Source organism: Garra rufa, chromosome 3 (assembly GCF_049309525.1).
Source record: "Garra rufa chromosome 3, GarRuf1.0, whole genome shotgun sequence".
Lineage (NCBI taxonomy): Eukaryota > Metazoa > Chordata > Actinopteri > Cypriniformes > Cyprinidae > Garra > Garra rufa.
In genome coordinates, this window is record NC_133363.1 from 18,919,617 (window position 1) to 18,936,054 (window position 16,438).

Genomic DNA, 16,438 nt, shown 5'->3' on the forward strand with positions numbered 1-16,438 from the left:
ACTTTATTTCGCTAAAGAAGTGCACCAAATTGGTGGTGCTGAGAACCGTTCTCTCCTGTAGAGGACACAAACAGCCCACTATGGCTGCAACTAACGATTATTTTGGTAATCGATTAGTTGGTCGATTATTTTTCCGATTAATCGATTAATTGGCTTACAAACTTTTTTTTTTTTAATTTTATTGATAAAAATCACACTATGCCACATTCTGCCCAATGTCCTTCAAACAAATGTGCCAACTGAAAGCTATGAAAACACAGTTCTTAACAATTTATTAATAAATAGAAAAGACAAATATCTAAAGAAAAACACAATTTTTTTTCATAGATAACTGCAGTAATTATAGCATTAGAAATAGCCTACTGTTGCTAAAAAGCTTATACATATTGAAGGACTAACCAATACAGAAAGCTAAAAAATTATTTTGGTAATCACCAATACTGTTAGTTTTGAGCAGCAGTGGCACAAACCTTACATAATTTGTTAAACACCTTACATAAATTAGTTTTATTAAATTTGTTAAGTGCTGTATATAGTGAACATAGTATGACACGCCCATTCAGTAAAGATTTAAACTTGACACAGACTGTCAGAACGGACTTTTATGCAAAAATAGAAATGCTCGTGTGAATTTGTGACATTTACAGATATAACCGTAAACTGAAAGTTGTCATGCTGAGGATGCAAACTAATCTGTCAAAGTGCCTCACAGGGCAAGCCATTACGCTATTAGCTAAAAGTTTAAATAAAGAATTCTCATGTTTTGGGCAGCTTGGATCACGTAACTCTTCTGCAGCATCCCATTCCGTTTCCTCCACTATTTTTAGATGCATTTTGTAGAAATGCGTCATTCAGTGCTGCAATTTGACACAACCCTCTGAAGTTGTATGTGCACTGTGGGCAGACCTGATTAATCGATAATGAGAATCGTTGTTGATGATTTTCATTATCGATAATAATAGATTTTATTGATTAGTTGTTGCAGCCCTACAGTCCGCGCACTGTTTCGTCTAAAACGGGCTTAACCCAGTGGTTTGGTAGAAAAAAATAATGCAAAATTGAATAACCTATTAAAAATAACCCAGCAGCTTAGTTACAGAAAAACTACCCAGCACCTGTGTAAAAAATATTAAAAATAACCTAATAAAATGACCCAACAAGCTGAACCCAGCAATTTGGGTTAAAAAAATAACCCAGTATTTTTTAGACTGTACAGACAAGAGACATCATTGGCTCAAACAGTTCCCAGTGTCTAAAAATGAATCATCAAAATATAAACAAATTGTCCCAGTATCACTTCAGGAAGCCAGTATTACATGATGAGTCAATAGCTGCAGGGAGAAAATACAAGAGTGTGTTTGTTTTGTTTGTTTGTTTGTGTGTGTTTGTGGGTTCATCCTGCTGGGCCTGTTTGGACTGGAACCAGTCCTTAGCAGACTTCGACCAGTAACCCATGACCCTCGCACACACACTGGGGAATGTTTAACTCAGCAACTTCATCTGCACTGTCACACACCATGGTGGGAGAGGGACAAGACTAAAGGAAAGCGAAAGATGATAAAAAACGAGAAAGAAAGGGAGGGAGCCCTCAGCTATAGAGCAAGTATTTACAGTCCAGATCTGCTTTGTTTATTGTTGAAGTTTACAAGCATAGTCATCCAACCAGTGCCCCAGCTCATTTACTCAGCTATTTTCTTTACGAGCCTAGGATCCTGTTTGACTCTCCTTCCAGAGCACATGAAGCAGAACAAGTTAGAGATGTTGATCTGAGATGTGAATCCTGAAGTGTTGAGTGAATCTGTCTTAAAGTCATAAAGTTCACTCATAATTTATAACTGCTTATCCACTTCAGTGGCAGTATCCTTTACTTTGTCAGTGTTTGTGTGTGTGGTGTGTCAGGGATTCTCTGGACCTCTGTTTAGTGTTATTTCATTCCCAAATTAAGTTTAAAGATTCAATGAAATCAATTCAAGAGCACAGTTTTCTGTTATGTGCTGGCATATTTTCCTGAAACAGACGAGACATATTAACTTCTCTTCCTTTAAGTTGTAAAAAATCACAGCTAAGAGCCATGATTTGCTGCTTCATAATTGATGAAAGGTGGTATTGGGGGGGAGGGGCATTTTTACTTTCAAGATAATCTGATTGGACAGAAAACTGTGCCATGCAGAATGAGTCATCATTATTTTTTCCAGGACAGTTAATGTGTAAGTGACAATGTCGACGTTTATGAGTACACTGTGAACTCTACAGTGTAGAGTATATAGCATATAGCTGGCAATAAGTCACAAACGTTTGATTTGACATGTGGGATGTATGCCAGTCCCCACTTACTGACAAACTGACATTAGTTCAGATTTACAGAATGATTTTAATGAGGAAATGAAAGTAAATGACAAATCTGTTATTATTGCTCATTATTGGGGTTAACTTTAACCATTAAATGTTGCCGCATGATTAGACCAATAAATAAATTCACATATGTGACCCTTGATCACAAAACAAGTCTTAAGTAGCACAGGTATATTTGTAGCAATAGCCAAAAATACGTTGTATGGGTCAAAATTATCGATTTTTCGTTTATGCCAAAAATCATTAGGATATTAATTAAAAATCATGTTCCATTTAAGATATTTAGTAAATTTCCTACTGTAAATGTATAAAAAGGTCATTTTTGATTAGTAAAATGCATTGCTAAGAACTTAATTTGGACAAATTTAAATGTGATTTTCTCAGTATTTTGATTTTTTTTTTTTTTTTTTTTTTTTTTTTTTTGCACCCTCAGATTTCAGATTTTGGAATAGTTGTATCCTAACAAACCATACATCAATCGAAAGCTTATTTAATCAGTTTATATGTATGTTTTATGATGTATAAATCTCAATTTCAAAAAATTGACACATGACTGGTTTTGTGGTCCAGGGTCACATATATTTAAGGAGGGAACCTTCTTCAAAGAAAATAAAATGGTTGTTTGTTGAGGGGATGAGTTATATACTTATTTTTAGTTGTTTAGCTTATTTAATGCTTGTTTTGTCCACAAGATTTTAAGTAATTTTGATCTGGTTTCTGTAAATGAGAACCACCAATCTTCATAACTATTTAATATTATTTTTCATCTCTTTGTGTATCTCTTTTTCCTATAGGAAGTGGAAATCCTGGACATCAGTCAAATCAGGGACACCAGGACAGGGAGGTTTGCCAAGATTCCAAAGGTACTTTTTTTATGTGTGCCTGTGTTGTAAAAAGTCTGTATAAAAGTTATGTTTGGAAAGGTTCATATGTCAGGATAGTACACGTGGGTGCTAAGGTTTGCCTGTTTCTGTAGGACCAACGTATACGTGACACGTTGGGTTTGGTCAAAGGAGACTGCAACTCAGATTCAAAGCTGCTAACTGTCGTCCACGGCAACGACCTGGTCAACATCTCCTTCCTCAACTTCCAAGCTGTGCAGGATGGCTATTGCAAGGTAACCAGGACGACCGGCCCGTCACCTAGATACCATGTCCATGCTATCGCTCCCTCTCTCTGTTCTGCTTTTTCGCTTTCTACCTTTTCAAGAGTGCACTCTGAATATACTACATTGGAGGACTCTCATTAATTTTTTTTCCCTCTTTCTTTATCATATTTACATCATAAATGTACAAAAGTTAATTTACGCACATTTATTTGGTGTTATGATTGGATTTCCAGGTGTGGACTGATGAACTGTTTAAACTTTCCACAAACATACTGTCCCAGAATGCTTCCCGCAACACCTTCTTATTCAAAGCGTGAGTACTCTCTCTGTGTGTGTGTGTGTGTGTGTGTGTGTGTGTGTGTGTGTGTGTGTGTGTGTGTGTGTGTGTGTGTGTGTGTGTGTGTGTGTGTGTGTGTGTGTGTGTGTGTGTGTGTGTGTGTGTGTGTGTCTGAAACTGTTGTTTGAGGCCAAAGTGACATGTTAGTGGAGCAAAAATATAAAAAGAGTCTCAGTCCGTTTCACTAAACTTAATATCGCACAGTTGCTTGAGACTAATTGTATTAATTGATGTTTTTGAAAATGTGACCTCTCACAATTCAACTTTATTTCTTGTATTTGTGACCGTTACAACTGACCTATTGGTAAGACCCTCCTCGCAAACGTAGATGACCCAATGGCAGTTCAGTTGACCAGTCAGTTGCACGTGGATCGGAACTCAGAGATCTTTAGGTTTTAGCGCCATAGAGAAACATTGGAAGATCTGAAGCTCTCATCAGTTTAATGGTGTTTATGCTACAAAAATGGTAAAAAGATGTGCCTGGGGCACTTTGATTTCAGGTATCTGGAGAGAATAGCCTATGAAATTTGGAATTTATTTTATTATGCAGTGTTTGTATTCTGGTTGTCATATTCTCATTAACGGGTTAGTTCACCCAAAAATGAAAATTAGCCCATTATTTACTCACCCTCAAGGCATCCTAGGTGTATATGATTCCCTTTTTTCAGACGAATCCAATCAGAGTTATATTAAAAAATGTCCTGGCTCTTTTAAGCTTTATAATGGCAATAGGCGTGTGTTTCTCTTCAACAGGTCAAAAGAAGTCCAATAAAGCGCATCCATCCATAATAAAAAGTGTCTCACATGGCTCAAAGGGGTGAATAAATGCCTCCTGTAGCGAATCAATGTGTTTTTGTAAGAAAAATATCCATATTTAAAATGTAATAATCACTTTATTCTAGCTTGCGCTCACTGTTGTACACAGAAGCAGCACAGAAGCAGGCAGATGACGTAGGACGTTGGCATTGCACATGTGCTGCTTAGAAGTGACAAACGTGGAAAGGTCAAAGCAAAACAATGGTCACAAATTAGAAGTACAAAACAAGAATTTGTATAGAAGAATGTTGGAGAATTTCAATATAAGCCAAGAAGAGACTGATTTTCCTAAAGTAAAGTAAGCTGAAGTAAGGAAACGCATTGATTCGCTACAGGAGGCCTTTATTCACCCCCCGAAGCCGTTTGAAACACTTTTTATTATGGATGGATGCACTTTATTGGACTTGTTTTAAACCATTGAAGAGAAACAACCTCATATTGCCATGATAAAGCTTAAGAGGCAGGAATTTTTTTAATGACTCTGATTGGATTCGTCTGGAAGGAATTCATATACGCCTAGGATGGCTTGAGGGTGAGTAAATAATGGGCTAATTTTCATTTTTGGGTGAACTAACCCTTTAAGTTACAATTTTCATTTGCTCAAGCAGAACATGAATATCATCTTGTGCTTCAGCAAGTTATCTCTGGCCAAAACTAGCTAATGTTAAACTTAGTGAGTCCATGTTAACGTACAAACCTTAGTAGCTAACATAAACAAAGGTATACATTTCAGTGCCTCTCCATATTAAACTAGTTAAATGTAAATTAATTTAATCTTACACTGCGGTACATGAACAGTGTTGATTCTGGTTGTTGCCATCTGCGACCGTGATGACTGTAACATGAGGCTTCTACCACTTGCATTGCGATCTGTAAACCCTTGCTTCCAAATGAATCTTGTTACCCACCTATGGCATATTTAAGTCCCACTTCAGTGCTCCTCGAAGAGAGGTGGTCCTTCTGTGTCCAGAATTCATCAAAAACATCTTGGGACAAGGTTTTTACACTGACAGCTGTCATTATTAGACATTGGGGAACATTGTTTATCTGAGTGAGCAACAGTAACTAAGGGGGGGGGGGGCAGAGCTTACTGGTTGGTCAGTTGTGACTAAATCTCAAAATGTGACTTATATCTTGCATTGCTACTTTAAATCTTTTAAAAAATTATATTGCTTTTTTTCTTTCTCAGTGACTTTGTCTTACTATTGTGGCTTTATATCTTGTTTTATTTCTCATAATTGTGACTTACATGACTTCTTATTTCTCGCAACTGTGTTTTATAATATGACCTATTATCTCTCAATCTGTCTTTGACTCTTGAAACCTCTCAACTAGGGCTGCAAAACGTGTATGTATTTATATATATATATATATATATATATACATACACACACACACACACACACACACACACACACACACACACACACACACACATATGGTATGTAAACATAAACTTTTATTTTGAATGCAATTAATCATTTTGCAGCACGACTCTCAACTCGAACCTTGACTGGACTTGACAAAAGTTCAAGCCATTTCCATGTGTAACTCTGTGTTTGCCTCAGGTTGTGTTTTGTAATTGAATTTCATGCAACGTCTTAAAAGGTTAGTTCACCCAAAAATGAAATTGAGAGCTCTGGTCCCCAGTCATTAAAGAAAGAAAGTCATAAAGACTTGATGATGAGTAGGTGACAGTTTTCAATTTTGGGTGAACTATTCATGTTAAATCTTTGTTTACATGCAGGATTTGGGGCCAACTTCATCCCAACCAAAATAAAATGTATTGTGCCTTATTGCCATCAGTCTGAACCAGTGGTGATTTTTGTTCTAAGAGTCTATAGTGTTATTGACATTAAGATTTTGTTAAATTTTAAAGTGAAAATAATCAGTGTAGACTAATGAGAAAGATGAAAGATAAAGAAACCAGTGTGATACGGTTATCTGTCTCTTACTGTCTTTTTATGTGTGTCATTTAGTTACACTAAGCTGAAGTTGCAGATAAATCAGGATGGGAGAATCCCAGTGAAGAAGTGAGTAAACACAAGCTGTCTTACTCAAACATAGCTGTGTTTCCAGTTCTTCAGGGCTTTCATTGCTAATTTGCCACTTCTTCTTTTATCATCCCTTTCACTTCTTTTCTTTTTCTTTCTCTTTCACTTCTCTCAGTATCCTGAAGATGTTCTCAGATAAGAAACGTGTGGAGACGGCCCTGGAGCACTGTGGTCTGGTCAATAACAGGGTAATCAGTCATGCACCAATCACCAGTTATAACACATTTAGCTGATCAGTTTAACTGATGTGGTTTCACAAAACATGTTTGTTTCTGTCTTATTCTTTGTTATTTCAATATAAATGCATTGTTTTTCAAATAACCCACACTTGGTAAGATTTTACTTTAGTCCAATCTCTTGTCTTCACATGTCACATGTTACATATCATTTCTTTTTCTTTGCCACTCCATGGTGATCTGGAATCAGTCCTTTTAAGGCTCAGATTGGACACAGAGGAGCTGGTCTTAGATCAGCACATGGCTACATGTCAATCTGTTCACTGTCTTACACTGCCCTCTGCTGGTTGAACTTCAGCATGAATTGAGACACTTAAAGGGGCCATATTTTTTTTTACCAGGAGTCAATGACCTTTTTAACACAAATTGTGTATAAAAAATATCTAGTCAGTCACTGTACCAATATCAACAACCCCAAAAACAATCACAGCTCACTACACAGTGCAGAACAAATGTTTTGTTTTTTGTTTTTTCAGATTACAGCACTCACCAAATTAAACTGTTCTGTGTTAGGTACTCTCCGGTGTTTCATGCAAATGTGGGTTGTGCTGTGGGGCTAATTTATGCATTTTATTTTTTTATTACATCAATATTTATTTTTTACACCAAAGTCTTTAGTCTGAGGGTTCAAAACGGCAAGTTAAATTCGATTTTCCATTCTGATTTTTCCTTTTAAAATATACTGCAGACCCAAATTCTCTAAAAAAAAATGTTATAAACATTTTCCTCAGATTTTACTTTTAACAATAAAATTGCTGTCATGAAAACTTGCAGGTTTAAGATTCATATTGTCATTTTAATTCATTTATTTATTAATTAATTTTCCTCAGGCGGAGGGCATAAAGCCAGATGACTTCACCTGGGAAATGTTCCAGAACTTTCTCAACAAACTAAGTCCCAGACCAGAAGTGGAGCGTATCTTTGTGGAACTGTGAGTGAACTGAGTCCAACAGCAATGACATAAACACAACAGAGCCAAAAAATAATCATTTATCTGGACACTTGGCCACGTTTATAAATGTATGAATGCTATTTAGTTATTTAATATGTCAACCAAAATGCATTTATGCTGAAGAAAAATGGCACAAGCACACACTTCAAAGAACCATTTCACAAAAAGGTTTACGTTTGTAACATACAAAACAATAGATATGCTATTCAAAATAATAGTTAATAATAAAGATGCTTTTCGAAATGTTTATGACATATTTATTTCATAACTGTGTACGCAGTGGCTCCAAAGGAAAGCCCTTCCTGTCTCTGGATCAGCTGATGGACTTTATTAACCGCAAACAGAGAGATTCTCGACTAAATGAGGTTCTTTATCCACCACTCAAGCGAGATCAGGTCCGTCAGCTCATGGAGAGATATGAGACCAACGTCAGTCAGCTGGAGAGAGGTACAAATACACCTTCTCACACACACATTTAGGCATGGTGACGCTGAGACTGATGGTGTTTAATTTCACATGTCCATGTGTGAGCAGATCAGATCTCCCTGATGAGCTTCACAAAGTATCTTGGTGGAGAGGAGAACTCTGTGGTTCCTCCTGAGAGGTTGGACATCATCGATGATATGAACCAACCCCTGTCCCACTATTTTATCAACTCTTCACACAACACATACCTCACAGGTACACAAATGCATAAACACTTTCATAGGTACAAATATGGTAATAAACACACATGTAACCTCTTTATGTGCTTCCCCCTTCAGTGGGTCAGTTGACAGGCATGTCATCAGTAGAGATGTACAGGCAGGTGTTGCTGACAGGATGCCGCTGTATAGAGCTGGACTGCTGGAAGGGCCGCCCACCTGAAGAAGAGCCAATCATCACGCACGGTTTTACCATGACAACTGAGATTTCATTCAAGGTGTGTTTATGCCCCTCTAAGTGTCCATTGCTCTTATGGTGCGGTGACATTTACCATTGTTCGACAAATATTCATGGGCGAAATTTCAATAGAAATCTTTGCAATCTGTGATTTTGTATAAGAGTAGAAGATTTAGCAACAGGTTCTAGTAGGTCACATGGATTTGCCTTGTCGACCAATAGAAAGGTGCTTGGTTTGAAAGTGACTTCTGATGAGCTGTGCTTCATTTATTTGGCTGCAAAATTTCACTGTTACCACACTTTTACTGCCAAATGCAAGCTGGTCATATACAGTGCCTTGCAAAAAAAAAAATTTTCATGTTTTGTTATGTTGCTGCCTTATGTTAAATTGTATTAAATTACTTTTTTCCACATCAATCTACACTTCATGCACCATAACAACAAAACAAAAACAGAATTGTCACAGCTTAATGAATTTATTAAAAATAAAAAAACTGACATAAGTATTCATACCCTTAACTCTGTACTTAGCTAAAGCACCTTTACAGCCTTTTTGGGTAAAAAGTATTTTTTGGCTATGATGCAACAAGATTTGCACATCAACATTTGGCAATTATCTGCCATTCTTCGCCTCACCTCTTCACCTCTCAAGCTCTGTCAGCTTGGATGGGGTCTGGCAGACATTTTTAGGTTTCTCTAGAAATGTTTGTTTGGGTTCAAGCCCAGGCCCTGGCTGAGCCACTCAAGGACATTCACAGAGTTGTCTATAAGCCACCCTTGCTGTGTGCTTAGGTTCATTGTCCTGTTGGAAGGTGAACCTTCTGCCCAGTCTGACGTTCTGAAAGCTCTGGACTGGGTTTTCATTAAGGCCATCTCAATACTTTGGTGCATTGCGCTTTTATTTTACTCTGACGAGTCCCTCAGTCCCTGCCAATGAAAAACAGCTGAGGTTGCTACCAGCACACTTTACTTTTGGGAACATTTCAAACATGATGCTTGGAATTAAGCTTCATTAGACCACAAAATCTTATTTATCACAGTCTGAGTGTCATTTAGCTGCTTTTTTTGCAAATTCCAAGTGTGTTTTCATGTGTCTTCACTGAGGAGAGGATTGAGTTTGGCCACACCGCCATGAAGCCCATATTGGTGGAGTGTTGCAGTGATGTTTGTCCTTCCGTAAATTTCTCCCATCTGCATATATGATCATGGAGCTCAACTAGAGTGACCATCACGTTCTTGGTCACCACTCTAGCCAAGGCCCTTTTCCATCAACAGCTCTCGGAAGAGTCCTGGTTGTTTCAAACTTCTTACATTAAGTGTAACAGAGACTACATGCTTCTGTGAACCTTTTAATGTATAAGATTTTTTTCTGAACTCCTTCCCAGATGTGTCACTTGATGCAATCCTGTTTTGCAATTTTTTTTTTTCTTCCTTTTTTATTTTTTTATTATTATTTTTTTTTTACCTCTGGGCTTGGTTAAATTTGCAATTTTTTAAAATAAATTTGCAAAGATGTTAAAAACCTGTTTTTTGCTTTGCCATTATGGTGTATGGAGTGTAGATTGATGTGGAGTTTAACATAAGGCAGCAACATAACAAAATGTGGGAAAAAAAATTAGGGGTATGAATATTTTTGCAAGGCACTATAATCTGCACTTGAACTGCAGTGAGGGACAATGTGTGTAATGCTTCAATCTTTGTGTTTTTAGGAAGTGATCGAGGCCATCGCTGAAAGTGCGTTCAAGACGTCTCCCTACCCTCTCATCCTGTCCTTTGAAAATCATGTTGACTCGTAAGTATAAGTGTGTAATAATGCATATTTAAATTTCTTTCTTTTTATCCTGTTATTATCTCAATTATTATATGGTCTTTTAGGGCAAAGCAGCAGGCTAAAATGGCAGAGTATTGTCGTTCTATGTTTGGGGATGCACTGCTCATTGACCCCCTGGAGAAATATCCGGTGAGTTGTTCAACACCATAAAAAAGGCAAACTCCAACAGTCAAAAATGATCAAACTAAATTAAGTTTTAATTGTTTTTCAAAACAAAGATCTATCTATCGATCTGTCTGTCTGTGTCACCTTAAAACTTTCAAAGGTTTTAAAACCATTATAAACTTTTAGGCCAAGGTTTTTAAAGCCAGCATCAAAGTTAAACTTATGCTAAACTTTACTTATAGTTAGGGATGGTGTGCAGTCATTTGCCCATTATTGCAGAATAAACATAGATAGGGTAGTCATAATCCCAGTAAAAGTACAGGTGTCTTCATCCAGATGAAGTTTGTTTCCCATTTACTACATGGCTACATACCAGATGAAAGAATAAATTAAAGTGACCTGAAATCATTGCATTGTAAAAAGAAAGAGACCAGTGGAGTAATAAAACAGCTTTGTAGGAAATTGGCTTGGTAGGACATCCATTAATTATATAGTTTTAGTCTTTCAAAAATTTGGCAGTCATAATCAAGAGAGTCTTATAATAATTAAGAGTAGTAAACTATTCTATTTTTAGTTTGAGAGTAGTTTTTGAAGTTTTACAGTCTTGTTGTTTTTACAGCTGCTTCCTGGTCAACAACTGCCAAGCCCCCAGGAACTCATGGGGAAGATCTTGATCAAGAACAAGAAGAAACATCACCACAGGACCTCTAATGGAGGAAGCATTAGACGCAAGGATGGTACAGACGAACAGTCCTCACCTTTGAATGGTGTGTAGACACATACCAAAACCTAGCCTGATCAATTGTAGCACAAACGTGACTATGATTGAAATGGTTGCCAATGCATCAAAACAAATATGACAATAATTTAAGTATACTGTATACTGTAGCAACTTGTCAAGATAGGGTTACATCTGTTGGGGCCATTCACACTTCGTTTTGCATTTTAAAAATAAAGACGCAGAGCAGTGGGGAAAAAAACACATGACATTTGTGGATTATTTGATAAAGGGACATAATCAAGGTTAATAAAGGTTATTTTTGCAAATATAGGAATTAAAAAGTGAAGCTCAATGAACATGTTAAAATAATTTAAAAAAATCTGTCATGACCCCTTCAAAAGTTAAACTTGTTTTACGCAGCAGAGTAGAATACAAAAAAACATATTTGTGAATGGTTTTCTTAGAGTGCATGTCAGTGTTTTCTCCATCAGCATTCAGCATTGTTGCATTGTCCTGCTTGTTGTTCCAGCAATAAGTGTAACGTGTGATGTCTGATTTGTAATTAAATGGCTCTTTTCAACCAATTATTTTAATGAATCAGTCTCAAACCCATGACGTAAGCTCAATCAGTCTGACATTAATTTCATTTTGGCATCATGTTTAGTTCATAACTTATTATTCTCATGGGCCATTTTATTCCACATCTCTCTCATATGGGCATGATTAGTGTGTTAGCTCATAAACCATGTGTCATCGCTTACTCGTCTTCATGTCGTTCCAAACCTGTATTACTTTCTTTCTTGGCTGTAAATGATGACATTTACAACTTTGCAACAATTTCATGAGCTTCATTTTGCAAATGAAATGCATTAGGTTATGTTTTAGTTGTAATTTTTACTCTGTTTGTGGCCCATTCAGTTCAGCCAAGCAATTTCATATACCCATAACACAATTTTCTTTTGCCTGTTTCATTTCACATTCAAACCCATTCATTATGAGATTTGTGTTTAGATTGTCCATTGTCTGATGGGGAGGTGGGCCAGCTCATGTCCAATGGGGGCGAGAAGCTTGCAGAGAGGATGGCCAAAGATTCTGATATCCGCAAGTCTATTGGTGGGTTTGTGCCTAGTTGACATGTGGTCTCAATCGATCAGGATGAAGACTGATGTCACTTAGGCACCAGTATGGAAGTTCATGGTCAATGCCTTTATTGTGTATATTCAATTTTCTGTGTCTTTGTGTGTTTGTGTATTATTTTTTTATATTAATTTCTAGATCGAGGAGATGGGGAGAGTGAGGAAGAGGAGGAAGAGGAACCCATTCCAGATCCAAAGAAACACAACAACACTGATGAGGTAACTCCTGTCAGTCTGTACTGTTCACTGTTCTTCTCTCTGTCTGTCTCTATTTCTGTGCGCATCTTTGATGTATCTCTCTATTTCAGGGTACTGCGTACAGTGAGGTTAACGCTACAGAGGAGATGTCTACGTTGGTCAACTACATAGAACCTGTCAAATTTAAATCCTTTGAGGCGGCATCCAGTGAGTAATGATACCTGTCACATAATAGCTCTTACTATGCTGTGTGTTCTATGGCTGAAATCAATACTACGTTGACCAGTTAGAAGCCAGGACACAATTATCTGTCCAGTTTATAGAATCATCATCAGATGACTAGCATATTTTAACATTGATCCCTCTCCCTCTCTCTTATCAGAAAGGAATAAGTATTTCGAGATGTCATCTTTTGTGGAGACCAAAGGCATGGACACATTGAAAAACTCTCCCAGCGAGTTTGTTGAGTATCCTTCACCAGCCTCAGTCAGCAGATAATTACTGCTATAATGTGCTGCATCCCAGTTTACCTACTTAGACAATCTCCTAAGAGCATGTACTCTTTTTGTGAAAAAAAATATATTTTGAGTGTGTAGCAGAGTAGTAGGCAAGTTTTGGGATTCTACCATGTAATAATAATGTCTTTTTATATTAGCGTCTTTTTGCATGGTTACGCACAATCATCAATTGGTCAGTCATCTTGTCACAGTTATAAGGGTATAAGGTCACAGAGTATAAGGTCCTCATATATACACTGCACATTTTAGTTAATTTATTTACCCTAATCAACAACTTTTTTTTTTACCATATCTGCAGTGTTTTTAGTTTCAGACCGGACAGTCTGCTATTTCAGTGGAGTGTTTTTTTTTTGTTTTTTTTTTTGTAGTTCTGATCCAAATCATCACCAGAAATAGTAGACCATCAGGGTACATTTGGCATACTTATTTTAGCATTCTTATTCTAATATTGAATACTACGGATAATATACAAACCAGGACACAGCAGTAGTTTTAGTTACATATGTTTGGTGTGTACATATTTGCGCTTTGATATTAGAGTAAAGTTGTTCTTCCTTAGCAAAATGTCTGCATTCAGATACAATAAAAAGCAGCTGAGTCGGATCTACCCCAAAGGGACTCGTGTGGACTCCAGTAACTATATGCCTCAGCTCTTCTGGAACGTGGGTTGCCAAATGGTGGCGCTAAACTTCCAAACTCTCGGTCAGCTATGCTAACAGCACTAATTTATTGTCTGCATCCTTCTGTTTAGTTGTTTTTCTGCATGGTATTTATTTTAGGAGCCTTAGAATCTTTTTAAAAAATGCTTATTTCTTCTCTGTCTCAGACTTGCCGATGCAGCTGAACATGGGGGTGTTTGAATATAACGGCCACTGTGGTTATCTGCTAAAGCCAGAGTTCATGAGACGCACGGACAAACACTTTGACCCCTTTACTATGGACATTGTGGATGGCATAGTAGCCAACACAGTTAAAGTCAAGGTATTTGCACTTGTGTCAAAATGTAGTGTGCTTTTCCAAGATATAGTAATAATCAGTTATTTTGCTTTGTAGTTTCAAATGTAGTATGTACAATCATGTCATTTCTCACTTTTTCCTCATACACAGATCATCTCAGGTCAGTTTCTGAATGATAAAAAGGTTGGTGTTTACGTGGAAGTGGACATGTTTGGACTTCCTGCAGACACTAAAAGGAAATATCGAACGAAAACTTCTAACAACAACTCTCTGGACCCAGTCTGGGATGATGAAACCTTTGTGTTCAACAAGGTAATAAAAAAGAAAGAGTTCATCCTAAAATTACAGTTCTGTCGTGTATAAAACTGTGAAGCTGTATAATACTATATTAATCTGTGCTTTTTTTTTATTAAATAAAATTCTGTTAATTTCTATTTTTCTAGGTGGTGTTGCCCACCCTAGCATCTCTGCGAGTAGCAGTGTATGAAGAAAACGGGAAGTTTATTGGCCATCGTGTCTTGCCAGTATCGGCACTGCGCCCAGGTTTGTGCCAACACATGGCAGTGATGTAACAGACTTGTTAGTCTGATACTGTGCTGAATATCTACTCACATCTGCTATATATATATATGTCTGTGTGTGTGTGTGTGTGTGTGTGTGTGTGTGTGTGTGTGTGTGTGTGTTAGGATATCACTACATCTGTCTGAAGAATGAGCTGAACCAACCACTCATGCTGTCATCCCTGCTTGTGTACACTGAGGCCCAAGACTACATTCCCAATGAGCACCAAGGTAGGAGAGAGATCTGTGGGACTATGAATCACAATGAGTTTATGTGCTATATAGACGTACCATTAGCAGCTGGTGAAATATATTGCTATGCAAATTAAAATGTGTGTACATATACATTTTAATAAAACTTTCAGATATAAGCCCTGACCTTTGCCCTCTGTACCACTTGTCAGCCTTTTGTAGCAGAGTCTTACTGTTTTCCCTTGTTTTTGTGTAGAGTATGCAGAGGCTCTGACAAACCCCATCAAACATCTCTCTCTGCTGGCCCAGAGAGAAAGGCAGCTATTAGCACTTATGGAGGATCCCAGTGAGGTCAGTCACACCTGTTTTGTGTGTGTTTGAGGCAGCCTCGACTTTACCTTAGCTAGGTGCCATTTAGCAAATGTCTGACAGTAGCCTATATATATTTGGAGGGGGCAGTCATGGTTGGAAAGTCGGGCTTTGCGACCCGAAGGTCGCTGGTTCGATTCCCGCACTGGCAGTAATTGAAGGTGGGGATTGTGAATAAACTGTGCTCTTTCCACCTTCAATACCATGACTGAGGTGCCCTTGAGCAAGGCACCAAGCCCCCAATTGCTCCCCGGGGACGGGAGCAATGGCTGCTCACTGCTTCGGATGTGTGTTCATAGTGTGTGTGTGTGTGTGTGTGTGTGTGTGTGTGTGTGTGTGTGTGTTTGTTCACTTCTCACAGCTGTGTGTTTGCACTTGGATGGGTTAAATGCAGAGCACCAGTTTAGAGTATGGGTCACAATGCATCACAACTTTCACTTTAAAAGTATGGTAATAGTGACTGTTGTCAAATTAAAATTTCTGCAACCAACCAATCACCTTAGAATTATTTTGAATCATATATTTTCAGAAAATCAGTTGATCAAGTTTATGCGTATGCGGCAAATCCCAGACAGTAAACTGCTGCTGCGTTCTATTTATGACGTGTTCACACAAAGTTCCAATGATTTGCAACGGTCACTTTGTCGTGTCCAGTGTAGACAGACTTTAGCTGTTATGGTGCGACAACAGTGTCACGTCCAGTGTAGACACCTGTGTGAGGGGTATTTTTAGGGGGAAGGGTTGGTGTAAGGATAGAAAATACAGTTTGTACAGTATAAAAATCATTATGCCAATGAAGAGTCCCCGTAAATCACCAATACCAATGTGTGTGTGTGTGTCTGCAGGGTGGACCTGTGAAGCCAGATGAAGACAAGTTTGAATCTGGCTGCGTGAACTCTATTGACCCTATCTGCCCTTTGCCGTCTCCAACATTTCCTTCTGTGCTCAACGAGGTCATGAACCCTCCTCCATCAGGTTCGGTCTAACCTGTGAAATAGTCACATTTCTGCTGTCTTCTCCTCGATCATTCTCTCTGTGCATGTGTGCATTTTGGCCATACTATTACAGTCATTTCATTTCTCTACTGATGTCTACTAGGGGTGTAACGGTTCTT

The 16,438-nt window shown here is 37.8% G+C and overlaps 1 protein-coding gene across 2 annotated transcripts in view; it reads left to right on the top strand.

Moving 5' to 3' along the window:
- The window catches only part of plcb3 (phospholipase C, beta 3 (phosphatidylinositol-specific)), a 68,533-nt gene that overhangs the window by 40,310 nt on the left and 11,785 nt on the right, over positions 1–16,438 (top strand). For both annotated transcript variants that reach the window (XM_073835802.1, XM_073835801.1), the window contains exons 3-25: positions 3,147–3,215; positions 3,329–3,469; positions 3,694–3,773; positions 6,593–6,646; positions 6,783–6,855; positions 7,734–7,834; positions 8,136–8,302; positions 8,390–8,536; positions 8,620–8,777; positions 10,447–10,529; positions 10,613–10,697; positions 11,293–11,440; positions 12,406–12,507; positions 12,670–12,749; positions 12,839–12,935; positions 13,111–13,195; positions 13,824–13,948; positions 14,073–14,227; positions 14,354–14,515; positions 14,647–14,746; positions 14,890–14,994; positions 15,212–15,306; positions 16,170–16,299. In XM_073835802.1, the coding sequence (XP_073691903.1) occupies positions 3,147–3,215; positions 3,329–3,469; positions 3,694–3,773; positions 6,593–6,646; positions 6,783–6,855; positions 7,734–7,834; positions 8,136–8,302; positions 8,390–8,536; positions 8,620–8,777; positions 10,447–10,529; positions 10,613–10,697; positions 11,293–11,440; positions 12,406–12,507; positions 12,670–12,749; positions 12,839–12,935; positions 13,111–13,195; positions 13,824–13,948; positions 14,073–14,227; positions 14,354–14,515; positions 14,647–14,746; positions 14,890–14,994; positions 15,212–15,306; positions 16,170–16,299 (2,542 nt within the window). The remainder of the gene's footprint in view (positions 1–3,146; positions 3,216–3,328; positions 3,470–3,693; positions 3,774–6,592; positions 6,647–6,782; positions 6,856–7,733; positions 7,835–8,135; positions 8,303–8,389; positions 8,537–8,619; positions 8,778–10,446; positions 10,530–10,612; positions 10,698–11,292; positions 11,441–12,405; positions 12,508–12,669; positions 12,750–12,838; positions 12,936–13,110; positions 13,196–13,823; positions 13,949–14,072; positions 14,228–14,353; positions 14,516–14,646; positions 14,747–14,889; positions 14,995–15,211; positions 15,307–16,169; positions 16,300–16,438) is intronic.